Source organism: Sinocyclocheilus grahami, unplaced genomic scaffold (genome assembly GCF_001515645.1).
Source record: "Sinocyclocheilus grahami isolate Dianchi unplaced genomic scaffold, SAMN03320097.WGS_v1.1 scaffold252.1, whole genome shotgun sequence".
Taxonomy (NCBI): Eukaryota; Metazoa; Chordata; class Actinopteri; order Cypriniformes; family Cyprinidae; genus Sinocyclocheilus; species Sinocyclocheilus grahami.
The window spans coordinates 396,324-407,881 of NW_015505431.1; the positions used below are offsets into that span (position 1 = coordinate 396,324).

General features: G+C 37.7%; 1 protein-coding gene across 2 annotated transcripts; it reads right to left on the reverse strand.

Annotated features, from left to right (window-relative positions):
- Positions 1-2,343: 2,343 nt before the first annotated feature.
- LOC107598497 (gastrula zinc finger protein XlCGF57.1-like) lies at positions 2,344-8,493 on the reverse strand. 2 transcript variants are annotated; one of them, XM_016289860.1, is made up of 3 exons: positions 8,252-8,493; positions 3,181-4,164; positions 2,344-3,096 (listed from the first exon to the last, which is right to left on the reverse strand). In XM_016289860.1, the coding sequence occupies exons 1-3, from the start codon at positions 8,331-8,333 to the stop codon at positions 2,486-2,488; spliced, it is 1,677 nt and encodes a 558-aa protein (XP_016145346.1). In that variant the 5' UTR covers positions 8,334-8,493; the 3' UTR covers positions 2,344-2,485. The 2 variants fall into 2 exon arrangements, with proteins under 2 accessions (XP_016145346.1, XP_016145345.1); XM_016289859.1 differs by having other exon boundaries at positions 2,344-4,164.
- Positions 8,494-11,558: the final 3,065 nt, after the last annotated feature.

The following is an 11,558-nucleotide window of genomic DNA, read 5'->3' on the forward strand; positions in this document are numbered from 1 at the left end:
TCACATTAGTATGAGCACACATTGAGGTTACACTTTTAGCTCACTGTGACCTCAACACGAGTATCCTGGGTTCCATCACGAGATCAAAGTGTTGACTGGGTTATTATTTACTATTCCGATTTGTGTGTTCCAAACCTGTATGTTCTACGATGGCCATCTTAATTCTGCATTGAGTACAGGCTGTATACCGCAGTCTGCAGAGGCTGGGTCTCTACATAGCAACAGCCTTGAATACGTGACACAGCTAACGTACTTTGAAATTCAAATGGAATTTGCCAGACGGAAGGACTCTGGGGGTAAATTTAAGCATTATACATAGATTTTTATTCATCATCTTCCCAATCTACCGTTAAATTTCATGTATTTGTATAATGTTTTGTTTTAAAAACAAATTTCAAAAACATGGTGTTAGAATTCCTTGTTGGTTAACTTGCGCATGAGGCTGTTATATTGGTAGAACCCGTTTAGTTTAAATTGGTACACCGGCATGTTCGTTCTTATATTTTTTAAAATAAGTACAACAACTAAATTGGTTTAACATAAATTATTAATGTAGGCTGCATTTCAGTAATTAATTTAAAAAACAAAAGTATAAAACATTTTGATTGTATCATGTTTCAAACCTGAGACTGCAAGGTAAGACATTTATCCCCGATTTCACAAACAAGGCTTAAGCCTAGTCCCAGACTAAAATGTTAGTCTCAGCTGTTTCAACTGAAAGAAACTTGCACCGATTGATCTTAAAATATAACAATGCCTTTGTTTTGTCTCAGGATGGACACCAGTAATGTTTTTTTTTCAGGCATGTTTATAAAAATTACTTAAATGTCCTAATTGAACTATGGCTTAATCCTGGCTTAGTCTAAACCCTGTCTGTGAAACCAGGTTTTAGTGTTTGACAAGTGTTTTGTGATATAAAGTCACCATGAAATCTAAAATCACAATTAATATTTTAATGGAATAAAGCAGTGTATACTATTTATACACATCATCACAAAATAAAGTCCTGCCATGCATTTTTGGTACAAATGAACAAACATTTGCTTGTTAAGAGTGGGGGAGTAAACGTGGCATCCTGACCAAATTGTCCAATTGGTTTCATATCAGTCCTGGTCAGAGTTGGGCAGTAACGCATTACTTAGTAACGCGTTACTGTAATTTGATTACCTTTTTAGTAATGGAGTAATTTAACGCATTATAATTTTCAAAATAGTAATTAGAGTATAGTTACAAGCCGAGGTCTCTATACGTTACTGCCATGTTACATTGCTGACAGAATGCAGTGATTTATAATCTAGAGATTGTAAAAAGGATGTAGCTCATGCACTGTGGAGTCAAGTGCCAGTGGATTAGAGACCTGCTCCCGCGAGGCCAGACGCAACGCGCGGGACAAGATGGGCGAGTACTTCGGGCGGGTAGACACTCGTGTGTGTGCGGGATACGGGAGAATAAAATGATTCACGGGACTCCTGCAAAATAGAAATATCTAAACATAAAATATCTAAAACAAATTGTTATTCATCTATTGCACAAAAGCAACATGGACTAATATAAAATATAAACGATTAACAGGTGCAAGCGTATGCAGACTTTCTATTTAGGCTATAACACGTGTTTGCAGCGTTGAGCAATGCAGTGCTGAAATTTGCTTGCTTACGAATCCTCCAAATTATAACACACGAATTGTAGACATTATGAAAGATTCATTATGCCTATATTTATTGTGTTATATCAGAGATTTGTGAGAATGCGATCAACTGAGATGTATTTTAGAGATTATAAATGCAGAACTCTTTGCTGGCATTCTGCCATGCCAAACCATGCACGCAGCAGCCGCTTGCTTTAGTTAAAAATAGGGCTGCACGATAAATCACATGCGATATTTAATGCGCATCTTATCAGTAAAGCCGGCTCTGTAATCAGCGGTAAATCTCCATCACGTGTGGGTTTTCACATGGAGCAGCATTTACTACATAGAGCCGTTGTTCACTGACGAGCTGCGCAAAACCACGATCATATTTTGCGCATGTTTTGCGCAGCTCGTCAGTGAACAACGGCTCTGCTCAATGTGAAAGCCCGCACGTGATGGAGATTTACCGCTGATTACAGAACCGGCTTTCTGACAAGATGCACGTTAAATATCGCATGCGATTTATCGTGCAGCCCTAGTTAAAAATAACAGTGTTCTTTGAATGTTAATGCTTTAATAACAAATATTTATCGGGAGAGTGTATGCTGGGATTTCATAAATTTCATGGAGAAAAAAAGTAACGTAACTAATAATGTAACTAATTACTAATTACTTTTGAAATAAAGTAATCAGAACAGTAACGTGATTACTTTTAAAAGGAGTAATCAGTAATTTGATTACATTTTCAGAGTAACTTGCCCAACACTGGTCCTGGTCTCCTAATCAAACAAACTGACTACATCACTCTCCTCTGATAGCTGGCGGATGTACTAGTACGCTATGACTGCCATCACTTCATTTGGATTGATGCTGCACACAGGTGACAGCAGAGATTTCCCCCACTCTATCAATAAGCTTCTCTCCAGTGTGAGTTTTTATGTGACGTTTAAGATGTTTATGTTGCATGAAGCTCTTCGGACACTGAGGGCAGGTGAAAGGCCTCTCTCCAGTGTGAATTCTCATGTGATTCATAAGGCTTTGTTTCACTGTGAAACTCTTTCCACACTCGGAGCAAGTGAAAGGTTTCTCTCCAGTGTGAACTCTCATGTGATTCATAAGGCTTTGTTTCACTGTGAAACTCTTTCCACACTCGGAGCAAGTGAAAGGTTTCTCTCCAGTGTGAACTCTCATGTGATTCATAAGGCTTTGTTTCACTGTGAAACTCTTTCCACACTCGGAGCAAGTGAAAGGGTTCTCTCCAGTGTGAACTCTCATGTGACTCTCAAGGCTTTGCTGCACTTTGTAACTCTTTCCACATTGAGAGCAGGTGAAAGGCTTCTCATCAGTGTGACTTCTCATGTGAATGTCAAGGTTTTGTTTCATTGTGAAACTTTTTCCACACTGAGAGCAGGAAAAGGGTTTCTCTCCAGAGTGAATTCTCATGTGAATATCAAGGTTTTGTTTCACTGTGAAACTTTTTGCACACTTAGAACATATAAAAGGCCTCTCTCCTGAGTGATTTCTCATGTGATAACTAAGCTTAGGTTTACTCGTGAAACCCTTTCCACACTCGGTGCAGGTGAAAGGCTTCTTTCCAGTGTGAATGGTCATGTGGCTCTCCAGGCTTTGTTTCACTGTGAAGCTCTTTCCACACTGAGAGCAGGAAAACGGCTTCACTCCAGTGTGAATTCTCATATGTCTATCAAGGTTAAGTTTTACTGTGAAATTCTTTCTACACTGAGAGCAGGAAAAGGGTCTCTCTCCCGAGTGAATTCTCATGTGAATGTCAAGGCGTTGTTTTATTGTGTAACTCTTTCCACATTCAGGGCAAATGAAAGGCTTCTCTCCAGTGTGAGTGCACATATGACGTTTAAGACTTTGATGTTGTGTGAAGCTCATCCCACAGATGGAGCAGGTGAAAGGTTTCTCTCCAATGTGAATGCTCATGTGACTTTTAAGACACTGTTTTGCTGTGAAACCCTTTCCACACTGAGGGCAGACGAACGGCCTCTCTCCGGTGTGAACTCTTATGTGACTCTCAAGGCTTTCTTGCACTTTGTAACTCTTTCCACATTGAGGGCAGGTGAAAGGTTTCTCACCAGTGTGAGTTTTTATGTGACGTTTAAGGTATCCTTGTGTTATGAAGCTCTTTCCACACTCAGAGCAGGTGAAAGGTTTCTCTCCAGTGTGAATTCTAATGTGACTTTTAAGGCTTTGTTTCGAAGTGAAACTAGTTTGACATTGAGGGCAAGTGAAAGGTTTCTCTCCAGTGTGACTTCTCATGTGACTTTTAATCTGACCTTGTTGCGTGAAACACTTTCCACACTCTGAGCAACTGAATGGTTTCTCTCCAGTGTGAATTCTTAAATGAGCCTCAAGCCTGTGTTGCATTGTGAAACTCTTTCCACACTGAGGGCAGATGAACGGTTTCTCTTCTGTGTGAATTCTCATGTGCTGCTCAAGACTTGCTTGCTCAAAGAAATCCATCCCACATTCATGGCAAGTGAAAAAATCTTCTTTCAGTTCAATCTGATCTAAAATAAACATGAAAAGATCAATGTCAAACATCAATTCAAAGACAACAAAGGTGGTATTTTGAGCCAAAGGTATAGATTTGCAACCCAATTTAATAGCAGAATGCAATGGAGGTCATTGTTTAGGCACTGACATGTTTTTCCTAAACTGCAATTTGATGTATAAATCAAGCAGACAGATTTTTAAATGTATTGTTGTCCATGACTGAAAGTAACCAAGCAAATGGTTTTAATAGTTGGTGCCCTAAGAAAATTCATCCATGTATTAGGGATGGGCGATATCTTATCATTTGCGATATACCGGTAAAAATTCTCCCCACGATAAGAATTAGTCTTACTCGCGATAATAACGATAAAGTCTAGTTCTGTGTGTGACTGTGCAGAGCGACATGTCGGAATATGGAATAGGAATATATCGCTAAACGAGGAGCTCCTTCTACAGTCAGGAACTGGTTTGGTCAGGGCTGTAACTTACAGTGTGACAAAAAATCGGTCTGAGCCTTCAATAAATACAGTTTGTGCGATACAGTTTTGCATGTGTATGAGCCTGTTTACAAACCTGTTATCCAACAAAGATACCATTTATGGACCTTTTTCACATTTCCGGATTTCTCAGCAGCGGAAGTCGTCAACTTGAAGAGCAGTGAATGGGAGACTACCACAAAAATATTTTTTGCATTCTCATTTGCTCAAATATCAAAAGAAAAACTCCACGATAGTGTTTTCATGACTTTCAATAAAAGTAAAAAAAACTGAGAGAGACTGATAATGGCAGTCAGAAGAGAGAACTATGTCAAATTTACCGTCCCTCCCATAGACGCTGCATTAGAAACACCCTCGCATTAGCGTTAACTACTTTTTTTGTAATTTGATGCAAAGGTGATATAATACAAATTATAGTGTTATAAATGTGCATACATTTAAAAAAAAAAAATACATACAGTGGGGCAAAAAAGTATTTAGTCAGCCACCAATTGTGCAAGTTCTCCCACTTAAAAAGATGAGAGAGGCCTGTAATTTTCATCATAGGTATACCTCAACTATGAGAGACAAAATTGACTTTCAATAAAAGTAAAAAAAACTGAGAGAGACTGATAATGGCAGTCAGAAGAGAGAACTATGTCAAATTTACCGTCCCTCCCATAGACGCTGCATTAGAAACACCCTCGCATTAGCGTTAACTACTTTTTTTGTAATTTGATGCAAAGGTGATATAATACAAATTATAGTGTTATAAATGTGCATACATTTAAAAAAAAAAAATACATACAGTGGGGCAAAAAAGTATTTAGTCAGCCACCAATTGTGCAAGTTCTCCCACTTAAAAAGATGAGAGAGGCCTGTAATTTTCATCATAGGTATACCTCAACTATGAGAGACAAAATGAGGGGAAAAAAATCCAGAAAATCACATTGTAGGATTTTTAAAGAATTTATTTGCAAATTATGGTGGAAAATAAGTATTTGGTCAATAACAAAATTTCATCTCAATACTTTGTTATATACACTTTGTTGGCAATGACAGAGGTCAAACCTCAAACAGTCACACTCCAAACTCCACCATGGCCAAGACCAAAGAGCTGTCAAAGGACACCAGAAACAAACTTGTAGACCTGCACCAGGCTGGGAAGACTGTATCTGCAATAGGTAAGCAGCTTGGTGTGAAGAAATCAACTGTGGGAGCAATTATTAGAAAATGGAAGACATACAAGACCACTGATAATCTCCCTCGATCTGGGGCTCCATGCAAGATCTCACCCCGTGGGGTCAAAATGATCCCAAGAACTGTGAGCAAAAATCCCAGAACCACACTGGGGGACCTAGTGAATGACCTGATGACCTGCAGGACCAAAGTAACAAAGGCTACCATCAGTAACACACTGCGCCGCCAGGGACTCAAATCCTGCAGTGCCAGAGTGCCAGACTGCTTAAGCCAGTACATGTCCAGAACCATCTGAAGTTTGCTAGAGAGCATTTGGATGATCCAGAAGAGGATTGGGAGAATATCATATGGTCAGATGAAACCAAAATAAAACTTTTTGGTAAAAACTCAACTTGAGGAGAAAGAATGCTGAGTTGCATCCAAAGAACACCATACCTACTGTGAAGCATGGGGGTGGAAACATCATGCTTTGGGGCTGTTTTTCTGCAAAGGGACCAGGACGACTGATCCGTGTAAACGAAAGAATGAATGGGGCCATGTATCGTGAGATTTTGAGTGAAAACCTCCTTCCATCAGCAAGGGCATTGAAGATGAAACGTGGCTGGGTCTTTCAGCATGACAATGATCCCAAACACACCGCCCGGGCAACGAAGGAGTGGCTTTGTAAGAAGCATTTCAAGGTCCTGGGGTGGCCTAGCCAGTCTCCAGATCTCACCCCATAGAAAATCTTTGGAGGGAGTTGAAAATCCGTGTTGCCCAGCGACAGCCCCAAAACATTACTGCTCTAGAGGAGATCTGCATGGAGGAATGGGCCAAAATACCAGCAACAGTGTGTGAAAACCTTGTGAAGACTTACAGAAAACGTTTGACCTCTGTCATTGCCAACAAAGGGTATATAACAAAGTATTGAGATGAAATTTTGTTATTGACCAAATACTTATTTTCCACCATAATTTGCAAATAAATTCTTTAAAAATCCTACAATGTGATTTTCTGGATTTTTTTTTCTCATTTTGTCTCTCATAGTTGAGGTATACCTATGATGAAAATTACAGGCCTCTCTCATCTTTTTAAGTGGGAGAACTTGCACAATTGGTGGCTGACTAAATACTTTTTTACCCCACTGTATATATATATAAACACTTTGAAAGGATTTACAATGCTGATGACCGTTAAATGCATCATCACACTCTATTGAAAAGGGTCCACTGACATGCTCTTTGTCCAAATTAAATTCATAAAATCAGTCGAGCATTTAAAATAACTTTGTGATCAGACGTGGTTTCATATCACAGAATGAGGCAGAAATTATACTATTTTATAGTATTTAATACAATGATAAAGGCTATGTCGATTAGTATTGCATTATAAATATACTTTATTCTTAAAAAAATAGCCAAGATTGCTTAAAGAACACAGATAAACCATATACTGTCGCAATGTTTATTGTCTTCATATTTCCTCAGTTAAAATTTCTCTATATCTGCATTTTATTCAGCTACAGCTATAAGTGGACACCTTCGTCCATATTAGGGATTTCCTGGAGCATCCTCAGTGCAATTACTTCTGCAATGCATATGTTGAGTTTCTGCACAAGGGCTCCCTCCGGCTTCCAGTATATACTCATTACATTACGTGTGTACTCCTCACAACACCAGGGTAAAAACAGTAAAGATAATACTTTTCTCTAAAGAAACAGGATTTTTTTGTCTCTTGGTGGATGCATAATTATATAACATATATAATAATAATTACATAATTATCGTCATTTATATCGTTATCGCAATAAACACCAGAAATAATCGTGATATATTTTTAAGCCCATATCGCCCATCCCTAATATGTATATAGAGTGGTGGTATTGTTCTCAGTTTTTGACTGCAGTGAAATTGAGAACTTAAGGAACAATATTAATGTAATATTTTTGCAGTGTTCATCTGGTTGCTAGGTTAATTGTTTTGTACAACATAATACAAAACATTCTTGTGCGAGTTTGAAATAATATACAGGTAAGATCATAAAATAAATTTCAGTAAAGTTTTTGATGTCCTCCTATGGATTTATTTGTTGAGTAGCCAAAGTTGTAAAATACACAGGTTCATTATACATTCAGGAATGTAGGGATGCACCTTTATTGCATAACTGGTAAAAGGATGTTCTGTTTTTGCCCTTTATTTTGTACATTTTATCAACAAGAACCAACGATCACACAGATCAAATCGTCTAGAAAATATCCAAAAAGAAAAACGCTTTTTCTAAAGCACTTGGATTACTTTACTTTAAAATATAGTTGTTCTGACAAATACCTTATTTGTATACCTGAAGTAACCAAATCTTCCCGTATGCATAATCATTTGGCGCACGTGGTTTTTCATTAGTAATACCAATGAACAGATTCTTTGTAAGCGACCCATAATTACCTTACCATCGGTTTTATTGGAGGACTGGCAGGTTTTCGTCTGCACATCTGGTGTTTCTGTGGTCTGATTGTTTTCACGATTCTCCATCTTTATCACCAGGAAATGTTCGACCCCGTTTATTCCATAGATCGCTCAATCAGTCGCGTTTGACTCTGTCTATTTTGTAGCAGACATTATATAACCACACAGTACTGTATTTGGTTGAAAACAAGCCTAGCGTTTAAGTAGTTCTGACCTCCATGAAGCTTCGAAACGTTCCGAATCTTTTGCTTTGACTCAGTGGTTCAGAACACGAATCAAACTGGCCAAGTCACGCGGTTTCAGCAAACGAGTCTTCATCGCTGGTTCGAAACGTTTTGAAAGTTCGCCGCTAGAGGCAGCTTTATAATGCATGTTCAGTTTAATGACAAACACACGCATGCACAATGAAAAATTGAGATACTTCATAATTAATGGTACTTATTAGTTTGTAGATTACACATAGCAGATTACACGTTAGTGAAAACATTTGACAGTAATTGGTTTAAGAGGTGTCATTATCAGCCTTTTACATTACATACTAATCACTAATGATCTCCTGTTGGTGTTTGTGACTGGATTGTTCGGTTTTGATGGCTGTGTGAAAATCTTTAGTGAATATTGAGTTTTCTATTTGCTTCTTTACAGTTGGACAGTGAGGTATTTGTTCAGGGACTCTGCTTACCCTGCTGAAAAAACAATAGACACCATCACAGAATTATAATGGTTTTTCTGGTTATAATGGGACTTGTGTTGGTTTTAACGGAAACTGTACTCTGGTAATTGGCAGATGAACGGCTTGCTTGATAAACGAAACACATCCCACATTGATGGCAAGTGACAGAATCTTCTTTCAGTTTCTTTTGATCTAAAATGAACATAAGGACAATAATAGTGAGATAGCCAAAGTAACACATGTGCAACCCAGTCTAATGCAACAGAGGACATTGTTATATTTTTGACATATCAAAGGCTAAATCTGTCATTCCCATGTTATTGTCTCCTGAAGTGACAGTATAAGTTACAAAGAATTTGCAAGACAGTAAACAATTAAGTAAAATTCAGCATTGGTTTATGACTTGCGTTAACCCTTTCACATGCAAGTTTAAAATATTGACTAACTCAACACTAACTCTATCTCTTTTCTAATTCTATTTTATCTATTTGTTTTATATAAAAAAACAATTGACCCTCTAATACTTGCACTCTATATTCATTTTCTAACTGCTTGTTTCTTTAACAAAAAAGAGCCTCTAACACTAGCTTTCTCTATTCTATCCACTTGTTTTCTTTTTATTGTATGTATGTATGTGTGTGTGTGTATATATATATATATATATAAACCCTTGCTACATGTACTGCATTAGGCTAACCGAGACTTGTCATAGCACTTGCTTATTATTACTCTTTTGTTGGTTTTGATTGCTTCTATTGTACACATTTGTATAAAAGTATAATTTGGATAAAAGAGTCTGCTAAATGACTAAATGTAAAATATTGTACCTGAGCTTATAATTCTTTTTAATGTGACTACTTCTGAACATACCACATTTCTATTTCTGACATTTAGCAAATGTTTACACACGCTTTGGTTCCACCCTTTTCAAAGTATTTCTAGATCTATAACATGCCGATGCATCATAAAATATATCATAAAGAGAACTGAACTAAACTAACAGGATTTGCTAAATTGGTACTTACAGCTCAAATTTAAAATAATAGCTAAATGGGGCTGACACGTGAAAAAAAAAATTTATTTGGAGGATGTAATGCCGTGATGACCTTACTTTTCGCAGGTCACACATTCACGCTTGTGTGGAGTGGACACATCACAAACCACGCTCTCAGGTAAAATATTGATTCAGCATATATTATATTATTATATATTATGCTTTCACTCAACACAACACACACACAAAGACATCATACAATTCTCTCAACACAAATAGTTTAAAGGATACATATTATGCCCCTTTTTACAATATGTAATAAAAGTCTCTGGTGTCCCCAGAATGTGTCTGTGAAGTTTCAGCTCAAAATACTCCACATATCATTTATTATATCATTTTGAAAATATCTATTTTGAGTGGAAGCAGAAACATGCTGTTTTTCGGGCCTGTCTCTTTAAATGCAAATGAGTTATTGCTCCCAGCCCCCTTTTCCAGAATAGAGCTGCGCCATTACAGCTCATACCTGCTAAAAACATCTGTTTTGGTTCTGATTATCACACTGAAATCATGCGTTTTAAACCATATGAGTTTAAACTTCTGATATACGGTTTTCTGAGAAGCACACGGACAGAAAGCGGCTGTCACAGCATGCGAGTACTAAACTAAGTTCTCATTCACACACAAGTTAATGTTAAAAACACACATGAGTTACAAAAACAGTTGGTTATGTCTGTGAAGGCAAACTGCTGGGAAATAAATCACATGTTTATTTTAGATCTGTGTGGCAGCAGATATATACAGTAAATAAATTAATAAATCCACTGCTCTGTTGTCTCCTCTGAGGCTGGGACTCTAATCAGTGTTCTGTGCTCGTCTGTGCAGCCAAAGACAGAACAGTTAGCATGTTTTGCTCGAACTTTCGCCATGGCATTAGAACTAGTACTCCGTTGTAGCTTGCGAAAACACAATAACGGCGCTGTGGGTGTAAACTTACAGATTAAGGGGCAGTAATATTATAATGAGATCCCTTTGCCACGTCACCAAGGGAGCGAAATCAGATGCGCTGGTTTTCTCAGACGCTTGCAGAAAAAGTCTTCCCAAAACAAAGTTACTGGGTTAATCTTTTTCACGTTTCCTTAGTTGGTAGATGCACCGGGGACCTGATTATAGCACTTAAAACCTGGAAGAGTCAGATTTTCATGATATGTCACCTTTAATGTAATAAAAAATTATACGGCAGTTTGTTTCTATACTTCACATTATGGTGGTCTAATTTTAAAATATAGTTGGTCTGACAAATTCCCAACTATGCCTGCGTCCCAATGTGCATATTATCCATCCTAAATTCTATGTGATATTAGTAATTTTCAATACTATTTAGGGCAGATAGGGTTGATAGTATGCACATCGTATGATTTGATGCGGCACATGGTTTTAATAAGTCGCAATCAACAACTAACAATCTGCAAACTTGACTCTGTAAATGACAAACAACAAACTTACTCTGACTTTTATTCTTCTGCACCTCTGTTGTTTCTGTGATCTGACTGTTTACACGCTGCTCCATCTTTATCTCAAGGAAATACTCGATCCCGTTTACTTCGCAGATCGCTTCATCAGTCAG